General features: G+C 54.3%; 1 protein-coding gene and 1 long non-coding RNA gene across 7 annotated transcripts; one reads left to right on the top strand and one right to left on the bottom strand.

Annotated features, from left to right (window-relative positions):
- Window positions 1–910: 910 nt before the first annotated feature.
- LOC142021453 (uncharacterized) lies at window positions 911–5,263 on the bottom strand. Its single transcript, XR_012647695.1, has 3 exons — window positions 5,055–5,263; window positions 4,411–4,534; window positions 911–1,029 (listed from the first exon to the last, which is right to left on the bottom strand). It is a non-coding gene; the product is annotated as an uncharacterized LOC142021453 (long non-coding RNA).
- An 8-nt stretch (window positions 5,264–5,271) lies between these two features.
- Window positions 5,272–20,122, top strand: AMDHD2 (amidohydrolase domain containing 2). 6 transcript variants are annotated; one of them, XM_075010235.1, is made up of 12 exons: window positions 5,272–5,369; window positions 7,346–7,436; window positions 8,120–8,256; window positions 9,663–9,802; window positions 10,352–10,406; window positions 11,164–11,376; window positions 13,154–13,242; window positions 13,978–14,122; window positions 16,530–16,637; window positions 17,214–17,282; window positions 17,640–17,741; window positions 18,322–20,122. In XM_075010235.1, exons 2-12 carry the CDS (start codon window positions 7,354–7,356, stop codon window positions 18,408–18,410), a joined length of 1,230 nt encoding a protein of 409 aa, XP_074866336.1. In that variant the 5' UTR covers window positions 5,272–5,369; window positions 7,346–7,353; the 3' UTR covers window positions 18,411–20,122. The 6 variants fall into 6 exon arrangements, with proteins under 6 accessions (XP_074866336.1, XP_074866335.1, XP_074866338.1 ...); XM_075010234.1 differs by having other exon boundaries at window positions 5,353–5,369; window positions 7,282–7,436; XM_075010233.1 differs by lacking the exon at window positions 5,272–5,369 and adding an exon at window positions 6,082–6,284.
- The last annotated feature ends 134 nt before the right edge of the window (window positions 20,123–20,256 follow it).

The following is a 20,256-nucleotide window of genomic DNA, read 5'->3' as shown; positions in this document are numbered from 1 at the left end:
ATCTTTCAGATAAGATACCTTAGTGTCTGCAGTGAGGGTTCTGGGTAAACTTGCAGGAATTTCAGCAACCCTTAGCCTTTCCTGTCTTGGTAGAATAGAACAATATGCTTGACTGAAACTTGCACAAGCTCCTGAAATCACACACAAACTTCATCTGGAAAGCATCCCATGTGCCAATTAAGATGACAATCCAGATTAGCAAAACTGGATCTGAAAGGGGTGAAGGATGGGGGTCAAGTGTTACCACACTTAAATTGTTCAGAATTCATCCCTTTTTGAAGCTAAACTTGAGCTAATTCATGGTCAGAATTTTAACCAAAATGTCACTTCATTTAGTCCCAGCCTGCTGGGAGCAGTTACACTGACTCCTAGTTACTCAGCTGTGGTCCACTTTTTAAAAGACCAGTAGATTTGTCTCCCTTTGTACCATGACTCAAATAAACCTTTGGCCTGGCTGAAATTCTGCCACTTCAGGAGCTGTGTTGCACTGATTCAAATCCCATGTGTACTGCTAACATCTCAAACTTTTCCTAACCTGCAGAAGCCCTCATAGCCTGTACGTTCTAAATCCAATGTACAATAAGGCCCCTGTAACAGTGTCTGCAGCTTCCCACCTGGTTTGCACAGGAAACAGCAGCTCTGAGGAATGTATTTGAACACATTACTATAGCAAGCACAACCCAATTCATAATGTAGTTATCCTCACAACATACCTGACAGTGGTTTGGATGAGGTGTTGTGAGTACAGTCAAATTCATGTATTTTCAGGCCAGTGGGGATCCTTATGATCATCAGGCTGACCCAGATAAACCAGACCAGCAGCCTTCCCCAAAGTAACTCAGAGCAGAGGTTTTAGCCAGCATCCAGCTTGATTTAACAAGTACCAGTGCTGGAGACTCCACCCTTTCTCTTGATAAAGAACCCACAGGCTCTGGCATACCTAATTTTAAAGGGGGCTATAAATAGCTTTCTGCCACAGAAGATTGCGTGCCCTTCAGCCATTCTCTGATACAGCAGCATGAGTCAGCCCTGCAAAGAGGGAAAATACAACAGGATGGATCTGAGGCAATAAAAAATGATAAACCTTCATTAGCTGTCAGCCCAAGCTCTAACTAAGCCAAGTTGAGCAGTGCTGGCTGTGAAGTGCTGCCTGCAAACGTCAATGATCTTGTTTAGCAGACTGTCACTGTTCTTACAGGACAACAAGAAGTCTTGTGGCACCTTATAGACTAACATGTTTTGGAGCATAAGCTTTCGTGGGCAAAGACCCGCTTCATCAGATGCATGAGTGGGGGGGCGTTTTCAGAGGGGTAGTTAAAGAGTGGGGTCCCAGTAAAAGGGAGGACCAGAGCTAACAAGGTCTATGCAGCAAGGTAGAAATGGCCCAGTATCAACAGTACTTATCAAGAGGGAAAAACAAGTCAGATCAGCGAGTCACATCCCCCCATCTGAGCTGACTTGTTTTTTCCCTCTTTTGATAAGTACTGTTGATACCGGGCCATTTCCACCTTGCTGCATAGACCTTGTCAGCTCTGGCCCTCCCTCTTACTGGAACCCCACTCTTTAAATACCTCTCTGAAACACCCCCCCCACAAAAGCTTATGCTCCAAAATGTTAGTCTATAAGGTGCCACAAGACTTCTTGTTCTCAAACCTACAGACTTGCACAGCTACCTCTCTGATACCTGTTCTTTCAGGTTGTCTGACTGCCCTGCAGTTACAGCAGGAAAAGACAAAAGAAGGGAAGTCTTCACAGGTCTCACTGCTGACAACTGAATAGATCTTTAGTCAGTGACAGACCAGGTTCTGTGCTTTTTCCAGGATCCCTGTTGGACTGGAAAAGATCTTTAAATGAGCTGCAAGGAAATAAAACTCCCACTCAGACAAGTGGTTGTTAGTTTTATTATCATGGTATGTAGATGGTCCTCTTGCTGATGAATCATGCAGATGGAGAATAGGAGCAGGGGATGTCTGACCTCTAGTGCTATTGGGCATGCAACTTTGAATTGTTATCCATAACTACAGCCTGGAAACACCCACCAGCCTTGGGGAGAAGGGCAGGAACAAGTCTACTGTGATGATGTGAATGAGAGCAAAGACCGTCTTGTGGCATTGGACAGAGGCACTGAAGCCATGGGTTTAATGCCTGTCTGTGCTACTGATTTCCTGCATAACGGTGGGTAAATTGATCCAATAGGTCTATGCTAAAAGGTTAGACCAATCCAACTGTGTCAGTCAAGGGTGTGAAAGATTCACATCCCTGGCTAGACAGTTAAATCAACCTAGCCCTCAGTACAGACAGCACTAGCTACTGCCTCTGGGGAGGTGGATTAACTGTGACAGTGGTAGCTCCCCATGAGTCACTCCAATGGGGATCTACATGGAAGCACTGCAGTTGTGTCACTGTAGGTATTGAAGGACAGATGTGGCCTTATGCCCTTGGCTCAATTCCCTAGCTGTAAAATGGGGATAATCATCCCACCCTTGTCTGGGCTGTCATCTTGGACTGTAAACTTGCACTGTCTCACTGTGTGCTTGGACAGCACCTGCACTATGGGACCCTAATTTCAGTAGGCATCTCTAGGTGTTACTATAATATGAATAACAATGAACTTATTAATGGGCTGGAGGAAGGGAAGGGGAGCTTGGAGCAGGCAGAATGCAGTGTGGGAAAGGTCTTTGCATCTAGGACAGGAGCTGCCTGCCACTTTGGAGAAGGAGACCTAGAATTCTCTCTGATTTTGCCCAGTGTCCAGACAGCCACCTCTGCTTTCCACACAGCCACTCCCCCCCCAGGCCCCATTTCTCTTCAGGCCATTGGTACTTCACTTCCATCCGCTGACAGCTGAGCCAGGGCCCAGTGACAGCAGTGGGAGTCCTCCCTTTAATTTCAGTGGTGCTGGGTAGAGAACGCTGTTCTCAGTGATATACTACAGAGCAGTGCCCATCTCTCCCCAGTTCAAAGTGCAGCAAGTTCCCTGCTTAGGAGGCTGATTTTCCACATCTGGGCTGTAGGCCAGGGGAGATTTTTTTTTTTAAATAGAAACTTAGAATTGGTTTAATTCAAGAGACTGATGAGAAGCTCTTGTGCAGAGAAATCTGTATTGGTTAAGATGCCTTGCTCATTTCAGAATCGGGGAATCAGCAGGTTGTGTAGCATTTGCCAACAGAGTTGGACTTTACAAAGGTCGCCAAATATTGACAGAGCCTGCATGAACCCCTAGGTTAAAGGCCCAGTGGTGTTGAAGAAATAGCATCAGAATTAAGGCATTAAAGTTGTTTGGTGAACCTCAGCTATGAATCTCCAGACATCAAAACTTTTCAACTTTAATATTCAGTTAGAAGGCCCTGTCTTTCACACGTCGATTTTTACAAATTAGAAAGTTCTAATGATTTTTTTCTTAAATTATGTGACTGTCATCTTAATGTTTTCTTGTCTGAAAATTTCCTAAACTTGAGTAAATGTATCAAAGAAAATTACAGGACCCTGCACAGTACAATGATTTATGTTAGGTAAATCAGAGAGCAGTTAGATTCCAGGCACTTCTTAAATCTCTCAAACCAGCCTCTTTGGCTAAAGACAGTCCTTCAAATTTTTGAAGGAGTCTAGTTTTCCAGCCCAAGCTGGTTTTGGCACCGACGTTCCAAATCCAAGACTGTCAGCTCTTTTGTGCAGGGACTGGCTTTTCTGTCTTTGCAGAGCTCCTACCTCAACAGGTTCTTGATCCCTGACTGGGGCCCCTAGGTGGTATGATAAGACAACGAATAAATGACAGAACACCTTACTAAAAGCATTAGAAAACTACGAAGAAACTTCATAATGCACCACCTTGCATCTACTATGTACAGCTATTCTTATTGTGGGTCCTCATCTCAGAGTCCTGAATGCTTTCTGCAAAAGGATCAGGCTGTTGGGTAAGAGCCAGCTCAGCCCTCACTTTTCTAGACATAACCAGGTGCACCTAGCACAGGCTGACACCCTCTCTTCCATTCTCACTTGCCTAGTGGTCTTGCTGACTGGTTCTACCATGGCTCATCGTCAGCACTTCACCCCACCATGTTTATGCCTTTCCTTCCACAGGGGCTGTCAATTTGACTGTCAGCATCTTGTCTATTCCTTTTGAGGAAACAAGGGGTGACCCGAAGTGGTTAAAATTGTAATTACAGCCAACCCTTGGGGGTTGAACCTACTGAGATGAAATTCCCAGACTTCGATGTATTCCCCAGGTCATTCGTGAAACCGGTTTCAGACCACATATTAAGGTTTAAGACTATTTTTTAGATACTTGAGGAAGCGTAAATGAGAAATCAGAAGCAGAGATCCCTTTGGTATGTTGGTTGGTTTGGAATTGTTGAGTACACATTGCAAACTGCACATAGATCAGGTCACAGCCAACAGCTTTATCAGTACCTTTTGGAGAGGTCTCCCCTGCTTTTGAACACATTCTCATGCTAGCATCCTTCTCTCACTGGGCTCCTCTGGGAGGCTAATCAGAAACTCCCAGAAACCGCTGGCAGATAAAGTCAGTATGGCACTGAAAATACAGAGAACAGTGGAACTGACAAAAGTTATAAACAGAATCAAGTATTCCAGAGACTGGGCAAAGGTAGAATCCTGTATTTACAGCCTAGTGATGAGACAGGATTCAAAGTCTTACATATAAGCACAGACTTTGCTTTTTCCAGCAGCAATAACAAAGCTTCGAGTTTTTATGCACACACACGTCAGCAGGTTCAGTGACTCTCTTTGGCTGGCATTCTCTTCTTAGTACTGGCATCATGCACATCCTTTGGTCAGAACATCCTTAAATCAACAGATACCAATGGATGTCCTTAATCAATAGATATTAAAATCCTAAAACTGCAGGGCAGCACGGGGTTACAGCTGGTCTGTCCCCTGCACTGAGGCAGGATTCAGTACACTGATACCTGGATCACCGTGACAGTGGTTTAAACATCTATGAATATTTATGTTTAAATACATTTCTCTGCCATAAACTGAGAAGCCTGCGGCAGACTGGCTCTGCAGGGGAGAACGAGCCCATTCACACTTACCTGCACACACCAACGTGCCCTGCCGTTTATTCCTGTGACCAGGTGTTCGTGCGTTAGCCAGACCAGACGCTGCCAGGTCGCCGGACACCTGGGGCCGCGTGGGCCAGGAGAGCCGCGGGCGGGGCAGTGCGCAGGGTCACGGCTGCTCAGGGCGGGACGCGCTCAGCTGATCCCACCCAGAGTGTCTCACCTGCGGCAGGTGGGCTGGAAACGGCGGGATCAGCTGACTGACCCCAGTCCCCACGTGGGCTCCGTTGCCAGCGCACTGCGAGCTGCCTGCCGGCGAGGGGGTGCAGAGGAGTTCTCGGGGCACTGGTGGGTGCAGAGACGCTGGGGAGGGGCCGAGAAGGGCGGGAGGGGCTCTGGGCGGGGGCCGGGGGGGGGCCGAGAAGGGCGGGGGGGAGCTCTCGGCGGGGGGGGCTGTGAGGGGGCCGAGACGGGCGGGAGGGAGCTCTCGGCGGGCGGGGGGGCTGTGAGGGGGCCGAGACGGGCGGGGGGGAGCTCTCGGCGGGGGGGGGGGCTGTGAGGGGGCCGAGAAGGGCGGGGGGGAGCTCTCGGCGGGGGGGGGGGCTGTGAGGGGGCCGAGACGGGCGGGGGGGAGCTCTCGGCGGGGGGGGGGGGGCTGTGAGGGGGCCGAGACGGGCGGGGGGGAGCTCGGCGGGGGGGGGGCTGTGAGGGGGCCGAGACGGGCGGGGGGGAGCTCTCGGCGGGGGGGGGGGGGGCTGTGAGGGGGCCGAGACGGGCGGGGGGGGGGCTCGGCTGTGAGGGGGCCGAGAAGGGGGGGGAGCTCTCGGCGGGGGGGGGGGGGCTGTGAGGGGGCCGAGACGGGCGGGGGGGGGGCTCGGCTGTGAGGGGGCCGAGAAGGGGGGGGGGGGAGCTCTCGGCGGGGGGGGGGCTGTGAGGGGGCCGAGACGGGCGGGGGGGGGAGCTCTCGGCGGGGGGGCGCTCTGGCCGGCTGCGGAAGCGGTTGTGCCGGGGGGGGCGGGGGCAGCCGGCATTGCCCGGCCCCGCGGCCGCACCTTCTCCGCCCTTCCCATCATGGCGGCCCTGGCGGCCGATCACGTGCCCGCCCCGCCCATCAGCTGAGCCGCCTCACGTGACGCGGGGGGGCTCCGGCGGGTTCCGGGCGCCCGTCGCAGCCCGTCAGCCGGTGCCCGGGTGCGCCCCGCCCGCGGGAGCCTGGCTCGCAAGCGGGCGGGCGGGGTCAGGCTGAGCGTCCCAGGCGCGGAGGTGAGTGGAGGGGAAGGGGCGAGGTCTGGTCTGGTCTGGGCCGGGCTGGCCCCGCTCCCGCGGCCGCACCGGGGTCGCTCTGGTCGGCTTCCGCCTGCGGTTCACAGCCCTGAGCGGAGGGGCCTGAAGCTCGCTGGGGCTCCTGGAAAGCTCCCATGGACTTTGCTGGGCCTGCGTCAGGCCCGCAGCGTTTCCATTAAGACCCCGTTTTAAATCGCGCCTGGCTGGGATGATGCCCCTTGCGCCCACAAAGGCGCGTGTTAAGCACAGAAGTGGCTCTTGAGGGGCGGTTTAACACTAATCTGGGTCAGTTGTTTGTTGTCAGCAGGGCTTGGGGAGCTTCCCAGACTCGCTTGGGACCAAGGCGTGTTTGTTGGTGACCTAAAGCTTCCTCCTCCTGTCTCCTTCCCCTGCTCCTAGCGTCCTCCCCTCCCGCTGGCGAGTGGGGCAGATCTCTGGCTGTGCCCATCCCTGTGCACTTGCAGACACCCACAACGCTTTCCTGGGGGAATGCTCTCAATACGTAAAGAGCCTGGGAGCAACAGAGCCCCCACTTCCCAGGGCCTTTTATGGGCACGTTGCTGGCAATCAGGTTATGCTGCAGGACAACCAACTGTAGCCTCAGTGTTGCAACAGCTACCTTGTCTGCTGGTCTGTGTGGGTGAGCCGATGGGCAGCGCCTTCTGCTTCTCACCGTGTGCACAGTGAGCCTGCAGTTGCACATGACCAGGCTTTGTCACAGAATTTGGGCCACTGGCTGCGTCGCTAGCATCTCTGCCCAGGGCTAGTTACTGATGAGGAGAGCATGACAAGTGCTGATCCATGCCCCCACAGTACCACTGACTTCATAAGACCCCCAGGCAGGTTTAAGGGTCTCTGGAGTGGCATGGAAAATCAGGGGGCCTGGAGGTACAGTAGAAGAGAGAGAGTCTTTCATTCTCTGCTGAGTCTCAGCCCTCTGCACTAACCACCCTTCCTTTCTCGTTCTTCTCTCGAGGCCTCTGTGGGTTACTGGAAGTATCTCATCCTCTGTATCGTTCCCCTGCCCTGTTTTCTCACAGCCCCAACGATGCCATCTAATAAGTCTGTCTCGGATGCTCCAATCTTCCAGTTCACTAACTGCCAGATTCTGCGGAGTCACCAGCTGCAAAGGTGAGCAAATGGGTCTGTGCCTGGCATGGCTGCCTGCATACCGAAACGTGATCCTTTAATGCCATGGCAGGAGAGGCAGAGAACGTTTTGGAGCCTAGAGTGCTGCTCTTTGGAAAAACCAGGTCCAGGAGCTGAACCACTGCAGATATCTTGCATGGCAGCACAACGCACTAATCACAGGGCTGCTGGTTCTTACCTCACCCCACTTCCCCCTGGTTTATAAGGCCATAGTGGGGTCCGAGTGGTCTTGATGGTCATGGAGTTGGCAGCTTATCAGAACAGGTGTATACTCTTAACAGCCTCATCTTGTCCACGCTACCCTCCTCCCACGTCTGTCCTGTGTACAGGGAGAGAGGACAGACCCAGGGGTTGCCAGCCCTCCCAAGGAGACTGTGGGGGCATTGTTCATGTTTTGGTGAATGGGAGCAGGAAACAGTCCAGAGCTGACACTTACCGTTTCCTGGGTCAGGAGTGGCTGGTGCTCGTTTGGTTCCTGCTGGCTATACCAGCACGTGGCGGGTTAACCACCAGTACCCATGTTGGGGTGGTCTGTGTGCTGCCACCTGAGCCCATTGCTGGGTTTTCTAATGGGGAAGGGCTGAATGGGGTGGGGAGCAGCCCAGGCCTCCTCCCAGCTACCAGGAGGAAGGATAGATATCTTGTTCTGCATGGCTCTTCCACAGGGAGGACCTGTGGGTGCGAGAGGGGAAGCTCCTCAACCCAGAGAAGCTGTTCTTTGATGAGAAGGGATCTGCTGATATTCAGCTGGATTGCAAGGGCAGCATCATTGCCCCCGGATTCATTGATTTACAGATTAATGGTAAGGCCTTCCAGCAGATCCAGAGCAAATTGGCGAGAGAGCTCAGCTGCACGTGTGCCATTTAGTACCCGCTGGATGAGTTCCAGCACGCGTGTGCCTGCCCGCCCGTTGAACTGTCTCTCAGTGCTCCTCTCTCCTGGAAATGCACTTTGTTAGGACGTCAGCAGCGCCTGCCGATAAGAGCAGCATGTTGTCTAGTTTAGCACAGTCTGCGTCTGGCTTTCTGCATGGAGGCTTTGTCTGTACTCCACAGCTTTGCTGGCGAAAGGCAGCTGGTGCCCACAAAAACCGATGCGTACACGTTACAAACTGCTGGTTTGCCATCCTAATAAAACCCCCTCTGCTAGAGCCACTGAGCTTGCCACAGCACAGTGAAAGTGGTGAAGTGCCAGGGCAGACACCAGTTCTATTGACATAACGAACGGCAGCCTCCCCCAGCATCCCACGATGCCCATGGTGACCACTCTGCTCAGGGTTTTGAGCTCAGCTGCTCGGCAGGCATGCACCTTTCCCCTTTCAAAGCTGGGGGTCGTGTTGACATTCCTCCGCTTGGGGAGCTTACAGAGCGGCTGAGGATGCAGAGAGAACCACAGAACTGTGAGCCAGCAAACAGCAGGTAGCTGCTATGGGGAGGAGAGGGAAGGTGTACTGCTGTACTGTGTAGTGCTGGGCTGATGGGGGGGCTGTTCCTTCACCCCCAGATTGGTTGCCCTGGCTGCTGTGTGAACTTCAAGACAGTGTGTTGTGATGTTCCCTCCCCCAACATGCTCATTCTGTCTCCCCTCACGCGTGCACAGATGCAAGGCAGTGCACCCTCCCCAGACCCCTGTGGCAGTGGCACGGTGGGATGGCTCCCCCAAAGCACCTCTCACTCTCAGTGGGGACGACTGGTGTGGCTGCACTGTGGCGACCCGAGGAGTGGTTTCTGGTGTGATCTTGAGCAAATAACTTTGCTCTCTGTGCCCCAGTTCCCCCGGCCCAGTGGGCTCAGAACCTTGCCACGCTCCCAGGGGTGTGTCCGGACAAACGATTCACAGCTCCAGGGGTGCGTGGACACCCTGGAAGAGGGCCAGGTCAAATGCCTAGCAAAGAGCAGGGGGCAGGTGCTGGGTGAAATGGGGGCAGGTCCCTTCCAGTGGGTTTGCCAGCCTGTCCTTGAGGGTTAGTTCCCAGGAGGGCTAGTGCAAGTCAGCTGCTCCACACCACCTTCCCGAGGGGCTTTTTGTGCAATCCCTGCCTGTCCACAGCCCTCTGCTGTGGGGCACTCCCTTTGTTCTCCAAGCTCAGCCCGGTGCTTTTACCAGCCTGCCTCTGGGGCTGGCCTCCCTGGGCCTTAGAGCAAAGCTGCTGGGTCACCCGTTGGCTGGCTCACATGCACAGCTGCCCATGTTCCCCTTCTGCTGTAGGGGGCTTTGGGGTGGATTTCTCCGTGGCCACGGATGACTTCCAGTCAGGGATCTCTCTGGTGAGTCAGAAGATTCTGTCCCATGGCGTGACCTCCTTCTGCCCAACCCTAGTGACCTCCCCACCATCCGTCTACCACAAGGTAAGGGGGCCCCCGGCAGCACCACCATGCTCAGGGCAGTGGGGCTGGCACCGTTGGGTCTGGGGGCAGGCCTCAGCCCAGAGGGGTTGGTCTGGGCTCCGTCACAGCCGTGGCCTGTTGGGAAGGGGTGTGAGGAGCTTGGCCCTCAGTTTGTCCATAATCTTAGGTGGCTGACACGGCTGTGTTCCCAGGGCCCCGTGAGGTAGATTATATGGGGCTTGGGACCTGCATGGTGTGTCACAGGTCCTGGGTGCCTTTGAGAGCAGGGCACAATAGGGGGTGTTCTGAAGTAGTGTGTGCTTCCCTGCAGCAGAGATGAATCCTTTCTGCAAAAGCCTGGTGTCAGCCTGACCCACAACTCTGAGAGCTGCTCAGGTCAGGCGCAGCAGGAAAGCACCTCTGGCTCTTGGGCCGGTTTGTGCCATCTTCCCAGGGCCAAGTGGGTGAACCGGTTCCCTTTGGCACTTGCCGGCACTGTGCTAGGGGTCCCAGTGTGGGCAGGCTGGGTACCATGTTTGTGGGGCTTCTAACAAGTCCCTGTCCTTCTAGGTTCTTCCTCAGATCAGCATAACTAATGGAGGGCCTCACGGAGCTGGTATCCTGGGTAAGTGAACAGCAAGGCTCTGTCCCTCTGCTGCAGGTGCACTTGCTCTTGTGTAGGGCTGGAAAGCAGCTGCTGTGGGGGCTTGAGATTTTCCACCCTGAGTGAGGCCGGGGGCATCCTGGGCAGGACTCCCAGAGATCTCCATTTGCTGGCTGCCGTGTTCTCCCTCAGCCCCGTTGCGGGGCACTTACTATTGTGCTCCTCTCTGCTGGGCTCTGCAGCCAATATGTCGGCCCTGCTGGATGTGGAGAGTGGGTGGGCGCACTGCCCAAGCCGGCAGCGATGCTGTGTCTCTCGCTCTGCTGAGGAGAGCTGCTCCAGAGCTTCCATTGGTCGCTGAGGTGGGGAGGTCTTGGCCTGAAAATTGGGGCGGGGGAGGCTGCACCTCAGGGACCTTGCTTTGCACCTTAAAACTGAGCTGCTGGTGTCTGGGCCAGGCTGGGTCTGGAGAGCAGGGAACAGGCAGCAGGAGGGGCTGTGAGGAGGCCTGAGCCGGGGCTTGGACGTGCGGGAGGCCAAGCAGAGCCAGGGCAGAGTGGGGCAATGAGGGGAAGGAGCCAGTTGCGGCGGATTGAGCAGGTGTCAGTCACAGGGAGAGGCACTGGGGGACTTGCTCCCGTTTCATTCTCAGTCAGCTCTTGGGGGAGGGGCAGCAGCAGAGACTGGCCTGTGGGGGGAGGGAACTGGCCTGGCTGAGGTGGAGAGGTGAGTAAGATGGGAGGCAGCTGTGGCTGTTTTTTCCCTTGCTGGTGGGCAGGGGTCCATCTGGAGGGACCTTTCATAAGCAAGGAGAAGAAGGGGGCACACCCAGAGCTCTACCTGAGCACCTTCGAGTCAGGGGCCTTCCAAGACGTGCTTGCCACCTACGGGCACCTGGACAGTGTCCGGATCGTCACCCTGGCCCCAGAGATGAAGAGGAGCAGCGAGGTGATCCAGGAACTCACCAGACAGGGCATCTGCGTCTCGCTGGGTAAGTGCCTGGCAGGGAATCCCTGAACGTCTCCAGTTGCGCTCATTGGTCGCCCGGGCCTGGTGTTCTGCTCCATCACACAGGTCCCCCACCAGTGCTGGTGCCTGGAGGTAAATGGCGTTACCCTTGTGAACGAGGCCGCTGTCTGTACTGCAGGTGCATGTAGTGGGCAGAGGGGCCATCCTTCAGTTTAGCTCCCAGCTCTTCCCCAGGCCTTGAGCCTTTCTCCTCTGAATGCTGCAGAACAGCTGATTGTGGCAGGAGGGAGTGGGAGGTGCTGGTCTGTGGGACCTGCCAGCAGGTGAGAGGCACTGAAGGGAGAGGGGAGCTGCAATCTTCCCCACTGGGGTTTCAGCCCCAGAGCACTCAAGGAGCTGATGCTCATGGTTGCGTGGTAAAGCCGACATAGCTTTGAGAACCCTAACAGCTGCATTTCCCAATGCAGTATCTGAAGAGTGACCAGAGTGGTTACTTAGTTCAAGCTATCTGCATTGGAATTCTGTCTTTTCCAAGCTTAAAAAGAAAACCTCTCTGCTTCCACTCCTCATGCCCACAACTGTGTAGAGTGAATGTCCTTCAAAACTCTGGAGCCCTGCAATGAAACAGAAGCATAAAAGTACAGCTGCACAACGTGACTGTGGTGGGTGGGCTCATCTGACAGTGTGTGTCGAAGTGTTTCAGAGGGCTTGTAAGGGCCAATTGCACTTGGAGTTGTGTGTGTGACCCTGACTCCAGCAAGATGCAGTAGTAGAATGGGGGGATCGCATGGACTTGAGAACAGAATTTGAGCCTGAGCTCCTCTTGCCTTAAACTTAGCGAAGGCCTCAGTGGGGGGCAACCACAGGCAAAGGTTCAACTTCTAAAGTTAATCTGTTTAAATTCTTGCATAAAGAAGTTGAAGCGTCCAGCTGTAGACACCTTAAAGGGGGCTTTCCAGAAAGTGCCGATTACCTGCCCCCTGAAACCTGGGGCCTCTTACTGGGTTTCCCATTGCACACCTGGAAATGGAGACGACATGAATCTGTAGAAGGCTTAGCATAGCCCTTTGCTTTAAGTGGAAGCAGTGTGCGCGGAGACCTGGGTTTCCCTCTACCACTCTGGTAGCTTAGCAGTGGCTGTATTTTGCTCGTATTGATCACAAGCTCCCCTTTGGGGCTGAGAGCAAGCCTAGAAAATATTACCTTCCTGCCCCCGAGTTGTTCCTCTTTGGGCTCAAATTGATGAACCGTACTAAGGAAGGGTTTCTGCAGCAGATCGGTATAACTGACCGTAGCATTTGCTGCCCATAAGCTGTGTAACAGACAAACCCAGAAGGGCAGATTTCTGCCGCTGGTGGGATTTGAGGCCCCGGAAGGGATTTGGGACAGGGTCTCTGCTGGGCAAAAGGAGATCTCACTCCATCACTGTGACAAAGCGCCAGGGTCTCATCAGCACCCTCGGGGTCTGAAGAAGAGCTTTGTGTAGGTTCACAAGCTTGTCTCTGCCAACCAAAGCTGGTCCATTAGCAGATGGTCTCGCCCCTGCCATGGCGCTCTGCTGAAGTCCTGAGACGCCAGGTGCTACGCATGCCTGGAAGACTGTAGTATGGATCCAGATGCCTCTCAGCTCCTAGATGCAGAACATCCAGGGGTTCTGGAAGGGCCAGTGTCAGGACTTGGGTGGAGGACTTGGAGGTGGATTTGTGGTCTGTGCATGCAGGTCCATGGGTGTCATTGGAATAGATGGAGGGAGAAAAGGGGGAAATGACGAGAGGCCACCTGATGGGCTGTCTCTGCAGGACATTCGGTGGCTAATCTGTCGCAGGCGGAGGAAGCTGTCCGGCACGGTGCTACATTTATCACCCATCTGTTCAATGCCATGTTACCTGTAAGTAACCAAGGGGCCCACCGCTTGCTCTTGATTCACTCTGGCTCGTCTTCTCTTATGGAGATACATCTGTCTCATAGGCCTGGAGAGATCATGGAGCCCAATCCCCTGCACTCACAGCAGGACCTGTCGCCCTCCCTGAGGATTTTATTTTTTTTAATCTGTTTGCCCCTGATCCCTAACTGGCCCCTCCAGGACTGAGCTCAGAAGCCTGGGTTTAGCAGGCCACTGCTCAAACCACTGAGCTACCCCTCCCCGCTTGGGCATTGTTCCCTGCTACGCATCCGGTGGTCTGTCGGCAGGGAAAATGGCCCTGGGCCTCTGGGTCCAAACGTGTAAGCCCCCATGGCCTGGACGAAAGACCCAACTGGGTGTGTAAAGGCTGTCGCAGACTCTTCGACCTCTGTATGTGGCCAGCCACCACCAATGGAGGCACAGTACCACCCTCCCTCCCCAGCGGGTCTGGACTGTAGTGCCATGCAAGCCTCTTTGCTGTCACTAGGCTGGGCTGTTGCCCTCATGGCAGGACCCCCTCGCCAGGGCAGTGGGGTGACCAGACAGCAAGTGGGGAAAATCGGGACGGTAGAAGGGGTGGGAATGGGGAGGAAATGAGACCAAGCCCCAGATATCAGCACTGTCCCTATACAACTGGGACAGCTGATGGCCCTGCAGAGGCACTGGCAGCCTGGTTCTTTGTGACCGGCCTTGTGCTTGTTTTCTTGTCCCTTTGCACAGTTCCACCATCGCGACCCAGGAATCGTGGGGCTGCTGACAAGTGACCAGATTCCAGCCAGGCGGAGGGTGTTCTATGGCATGATATCCGATGGGATCCACACCAACCCTGCAGCACTGAGAATTGCACATCGAGCACACCCCAAAGGTAAGTCCCTGGGGAGCCCCGGGTCAGGATAGCAGGGCACCTCTGACGCAGATGCTGTGCCCGTGGGGAGTGTCTCCCCCAGTTGACATGCCGGTGCCAGGTGGGATTATTCCCCATCTGGTGGCGGGGGAAGGCTGGCTGGGTGGCTTGGGGGCGAGGGACCCTTCATCTCTAGGCGTGGCATGATCAGATGGTGCTGGTTCCCACTCCTAGGCCCTACTAACTGTTCTGTCAAAACAAAACAGCCATCCAGCAGCACTTTAAAGACTAATAAAATAATTTATTAGGTGATGAGCTTTCGTGGGACAGACCCACTTCTTCAGACCATAGCCACACCAGAACAGACTCAATACTTCAGGCATAGAGAACCAAAAACAGTAATCAGTGTTGACAAATCAGAAAAATATTATCAAGGTGAGCAAATCAGAGAGCAGGGGGCAGAAGGTGGCGGGGGGAGTCCATTAGATTAAGCCAAGTATGCAAAAGAGCCCCTAAAAATTCCCATCCCGGTTCAAACCACGTGTTAATGTGTCAAATTTGAATATAGAAGAGAGTTCAGCAGCTTCTCTTTCCAATCTGTTGTGAAAATTCCTCTTCAGTAAGACACAGACCTTCAGATCATTAGCAGAATGGCCCACTCCATTAAAATGCCGGCTGACCGGTTTGTGGATCAGGAGTGTTTTTATGTTTGTTTCGTGCCCATTAACTCTTTGTCTGAGAGAGTTTGAAGTCTGTCCAATATACAAAGCATCTGGGCATTGTTGGCACATGATGGCATATATGATGGTAGTTGAGGAACATGAGAATGTGCCTGTGATTCTGTGAATAACCTGGTTAGGTCCAGTGATGGTATCTCCAGGATAGATATGTGGACAAAGCTGGCAGCGGGCTTTGTTTCAAGGAAAAGTCCCAGGACTGGTGTTCCTGTGGTATAGACTGTGGCTGTTGGTGAGAATCCTCATAAGAGTGGGAAGTTGTCAGTGGGAGAGAACAGGCCTGTCACCTAGGGCCTTCCAGAGTGTGGCATCCTGATTAAGGATAGGTTGTAGGTCTTTAATAATGCATTGCAGCGGTTTGAGTTGGGGGCTGTAGGTGATGACCAGTGGTGTTCTGTTCTTGGCTTTTTGGGCCTATCTTGGAGTAGCTGGTCTCTGGGTATTCATCTGGCCCTGTCGATTTGTTTTTTTACTTCTCCTGGTGGGTAGTTCAAGTTTTTGAATATTTGGTAAAGATCTTGTAGTTTTTGGTCTCTGTCAGTGGGATCAGAGCAAATGGGATTGTACCTAAGGGCTTGACTGTAAACAGTGGATCTAGTTTTGTGTGCCGGATGGAAGCATGTAGGTAAGCACAGTGATCAGTGGGTTTCCGGTAGAGTACGGTACTGATCAGGCCGTCCTTGAGTTGTACTGTAGCGTCCAGGAAATGTATCTCTTGTGTAGAGTAGTCGAGGCATAAGTTGATGGCGGGGTGCAGATCGTTAAAGTCTCAGTGGAATTTTTCTAGAGTCTCTATACCATGGGTCCAAATCATAAAGATGTCGTCAATGCATCGTAAGTAGAGGAGGGGTAACGGGATGAGAGCTTTCTCTCTGTTGCTATTTAACTGTTCTGTATCTAATGTACCACTCTGGTCACTCTTTGAATACTGCAACTCGGCTGTTCTGTGGTCAGGAGTGCGAGGAGGAGCAGGCTCGGTCTCTCCGAGGTGTGCCTCGTGCTATCGGGGCTTTCTGCAACCCCTGGTGTATGGGTGTCTGCAGAGCACACTTGAGGAGTGGGGTAGTATCTGCCCTGCCCCCTTGACAGCCATTTCAGCATAGATCCTCTAAGAGCATCCCAAGTTCTTGCCAGGGGATGTGGACTCCCAGCCGGGGAGGCCTGTTGGTAGCCCAGTGGGAGGTGAAGAGTGGCTCTGTGACTGCCCACACTCTACCTGTTCTGTGAATAAACAGGGGACTTCAGGTTTTAGGGGCCCTGCACCCTCCCTCGGCCCTGCAGAAGGGGAAACGTGGGTGGTGGTGGCGGCCTCTCGCAGGCAGAGCGCAGCGTCGCTCCTCATCCCTGTCCGCACCGATGTGTTCCCTGCGGCTCTCGTGTACCTTGCTTTTGCCTGGCCCTTCAGCCCAGCCTGCTGCTTCCCAAGATAAGCACAAAGCTTGGGGCAGGTCCCACAGTCTGTCTGCTCCTTGGTTTTCTATCTTCTCTCTCCCTCGCCAGAGCCACAGACTGCCCTGCCCCTAGGTGGTGCATTTGCTCTCGGGAGAGCCCTCCGGTCACAGGCGTCCTGACTGGTGCCGTTCACTTCTCACCAGAGCAACGTGCCTGGGTCTCGCACCACAGAACGCGGGGGGATCTGCGAAGTTGAGCCACAGGCTTGCACTAACATGGCCCCTCCTTGTCTGCCGTAGGCCTAGTGCTGGTGACGGACGCCATCGCTGGCATGGGGCTGGCCCCGGGCAGGCACACACTGGGCCAGCAGGTGGTCGAGGTGGATGGGTTGAACACGTACATTGCAGGTAAGTGTTACGCATGCAGCCTGGCCACCTAGGAGGCATCTGTTGAAAGCAGCTCCCTGGGCCTGCCCGGCGGCTCCAGGGGCTGCAGAGCAGATGTGAACCCTGTAGGTGCTGAGCCGCTGTCACCTGGCCCTGGGGAGTGCCCATTGACTGATGGAGATCCTGACCCCTGAGCTGTGATGTCTTGCTGGGGAGGGAATGTGGGCAAATGGGGCCACATCTGGAGTGGTGCTCATGTGAGCAGCTCATCCTGCCAGTGTAGGAGGTCTCATGCTGCCTGGGACAACAGCAGCTTGTTCGTCCCTTTAGATTAAACCCGACCCTCTCCCGGGGCTGTGAGGGGCCAGGTGCAGAGAGCAGAGCCTGTCATGGGGTGAGCAGGAGCTGGTCAAACAGCCACTGCAGAAGGCCTCCCCACCTCAGCTCAGACCCCTCAGCCCTGCCTTGTCACCATCGTCGTCTCTGGAGCTGAGGCTGAGCACCCCAGACTTGTTCACATACAGACTAAGGTCGCAGCCCCAGGGACTCTCACTGTCAGCCGCAGCTGGTTAGTCTTCTGTCTTTTCTCTGGCTCAGGGACGAAGACGCTGAGTGGCAGCGTGGCCACCATGGATTCTTGTGTGCGGCACTTCCTGGAAGCCACCGGTAAGTCCGGCTCACCTGTGGCTCTGCCTGCAGGCTCTGGGGTGGAGGCTGCAGCCTTCAACTCTCCTAGGGGGGCCAGTGGGCTCTGCACATATGCAGAGAGTCGGGGGAGCTCCTCATGCCAGCAAGGCTGGCTGTGGTGTTCTTCCCAGGCAGAGCCACGCTGCGGGCCAGCCAGGGCGAGGTAGGCCCTACTCTCGTCAGTGAGGCCGAGCAAGCTCTTGCATGATCACAGGCAAGCAGGGGCCAAGCTGAATAGCCCCGATTCCTCCTTTCCATGTGTCTGAAGGGCATCCCAGGATGGTGGGGGTTCTGAAAGGTCTGCAGCTACTGTAAAGGCGTTCTTCTTCCCCAAAGGCTGCACTGTGGAGACAGCCCTGGAGGCGGCATCTCTGCATCCTGCCCAGCTGCTGGGAATTGAGCACCGGAAGGGGACCCTGAACTATGATGCCGATGCAGGTATGCGCAGGCCCGGGAGGCTGAGGCACCGCTCTGCCTGGCTCTGCAGTGCCTCTCGTGACTGAGGCCAGGGCTGGAGAAGCAGTGAGCTCCACAGCCCACCATCACCGTGCCCCATGGGCTGACATACCGATGAGCTCCCTCACCACTGGGGCCGTGACACCACTCCCTAGGGTGCCACCGACTGACCCGCAATGGGGCCGGGGTCAGCTGGCTGCAGCTCGATAGCATGTTGCCCCCTCGAGTTAGCGTCGGCACTTGGTGGGGAAATGGCCCTTCCTCCAAAGAGCGACAGGAAGAGTCGTTCCTCTCCTGCTGTCTGCCTGCCTTGGAGGGAGGGGTCGCTCCCCGTGCGGACCCCCAAGGCAGTCGCCCCTCCCCAGGTGGTAGCGTTGCCAGGTTTGGTAAGAGCAGTTTGATCACCTTCTGGGGTATGTGCCTGACTGTAAATCTGCCGAGTCTGCAGGGGTATGGGAGTGTCTCTGCTGGGAGCAGGAAATGTAACCCTACAGTCGTCCCCCTGGGCTTCTGCTGCCGCTGCTGCTGTCTGATTCCTGCGCCTCTCTCCTGTCCGTTGCAGATTTTCTTCTGTTGGACAACAGCCTACACGTGCGAGCCACATTCATCGCAGGTGAGAGGGTCTGGAGTCAGGACACCTTCACCATGTGAAACGAGAGACTCGCCCAGGACTGGCGGCACTTCCCCAGCCCGGGTGCTGATTACCAGCACCCCCAAGCACCATGTTTAGTGGACCTGGGCAGCTGCATTGTCTTCTCCCTCCCACGGGTGCTACTGGAGACTTCGGCGTTTCTTCCTCATCTCTCCCCCTTGGAAGTACCAACGAGCTGCATGTTCCTGAGCAGCCCTTGCTTTCAGTTGCCAGCCTTGCCTGCAATGAGTTCATCAGCTCTCTAGGCAGGAGAGGAGTGGGTAAAACCTGGCTGCCGGTGGGATCACTTGATGATGGAGCTGCCTGTCCGTCCTCTCTAGTCTAGAGCACTGGGCTGGACCCTGCTGGAGAGGAAGGGGAAGCTGCTGCGAGCACTGATCACACAGGCCTCTATGCATATCGCAGCAGAGACCTGACACTCACATCACTTCCCGGAGTGGGCCTCTGGCTGCACCCTCTGTGCCTCCCCATAGTGCCTCTGAGGCCAGAGTGTCGGCAGCCCAGTGTTCGTCTGTCCGCTCTGTCGAAACAGGCCTTGAAACTGCTCTGGTGCCAGGCTGCAGGTGGGCGATTGTCTTGACCCAGTGCTGTCAGTTAGTTAATTATGATCAGGGCTATGAGTTCATGTTGCACCCTGGCTCCTGAAGCAGAGTGCTCACCAGTCACTCGGGCCCTGGGCAGACCGAATGCCTCATGTTGCTCCCTGGGATGAGATCCTCCCCACCACTTTCCTCCTGAGCTCAGCCCTCAGGGCCATGTGTAAAGCCATGAAAAGCAGGAGCTGCTGGCTCCTCGTGCTAATCTCGCTGCTTGGGTGACGTGTTTGCCAGCTGGGTGCGTGGATGTCGTTCTGCACCAGAAAACAATGCTGTTCTTGAGCCTTTATACATGTGCAAAGTGGGTCTTATGAACTCTAGTTTCTGTTCCTATTGGTGTTTAACGAATGCAGCTGGAGAGCTTCCCAAGGACTCCACGCAACTTGCTGGTCTGTTAGTTTCTTCATGTCAGTGATGGGGTGAGATGCTTTTGCTGCAGGAATTGCATCCAGAATGGCAGAAATGTAATCGGACCACTGTTCTGTTCTGGGATGTGGGGTTCTCTCAGGGTTTATGTCCTTACTAAAAGCACTGCATGGGATTATGTGCCTCTTAGATGGCTGCTCATCTACTCATTCTCATAATCATTATCTTCACTTGATGCATCAGCAAACTTTCTGACTCTCTCTATACAATGCTGAGCTTCCTGTCTAAGCCAGATCTTGATGCTGAATCTACTCCAAGAAACTGTATCTGAAATGCCCCCTCAAAGCTAGAGGAACCCTAGTTTTGACCTGAGCTGCTTCAGGCCCATCGGACAACGCTGGGACTTAAAAAACGGGTTCATCTTAGCAAATTTGGAATTTGCAGTTTTCAGTTAGGTTTGTTTTCCCTTTGTGATGCCTTTTTACAAGTTCATTGGAAACAACCCTTGAAAGAGATCACACTAGATACAACCCCTGCTGGTGTCGCTGGTCTCCTCTGAGAATGTCTGATATCTGCTGCCCAAGGTCAGATGACACCACTGGAAGGAGAGATCAAGTGTGCTAGCATGTGTTCCACGGTGGGGTTCCACGCCTCGCTAGTGGCACTTCCGAGGACCCGGGGGGGGGGTCTCTGTTATATACAAATGGAGGCAATTTCAGGGCAGAAAAGTTTAATAAACCTTTATTTTGAGAGCGTTTAATTTTTATTTAATTGGAATGTTATACTGCTTTAAGGCCTGTACAACAGTAGCCTGACCTTACCCATGACTGGTATCGGAGAACCAGTACAGAAGATTAACACAACTAGATGCACAGATGATTGA

The sequence above is a fragment of the Carettochelys insculpta genome, chromosome 16 (genome assembly GCF_033958435.1).
Source record: "Carettochelys insculpta isolate YL-2023 chromosome 16, ASM3395843v1, whole genome shotgun sequence".
Lineage (NCBI taxonomy): Eukaryota > Metazoa > Chordata > Testudines > Carettochelyidae > Carettochelys > Carettochelys insculpta.
The sequence above is the reverse complement of the archived record's forward strand: the minus strand, read 5'-3'. Positions and strand labels throughout refer to the sequence as shown.

What these genes read in the sequence shown, in the direction of transcription:
- AMDHD2 (XM_075010235.1), top strand. Translation starts at nt 7,354, where the DNA reads ATGCCATCTAATAAGTCTGTCTCGGATGCTCCAATCTTCCAGTTCACT. An exon ending in GCACTTCCTGGAAGCCACCG is followed by an intron (nt 17,283 to 17,639) that starts GTAAGTCCGGCT and finishes TCTTCCCCAAAG; the next exon opens with GCTGCACTGTGGAGACAGCC. An exon ending in GAACTATGATGCCGATGCAG is followed by an intron (nt 17,742 to 18,321) that starts GTATGCGCAGGC and finishes TGTCCGTTGCAG; the next exon opens with ATTTTCTTCTGTTGGACAAC.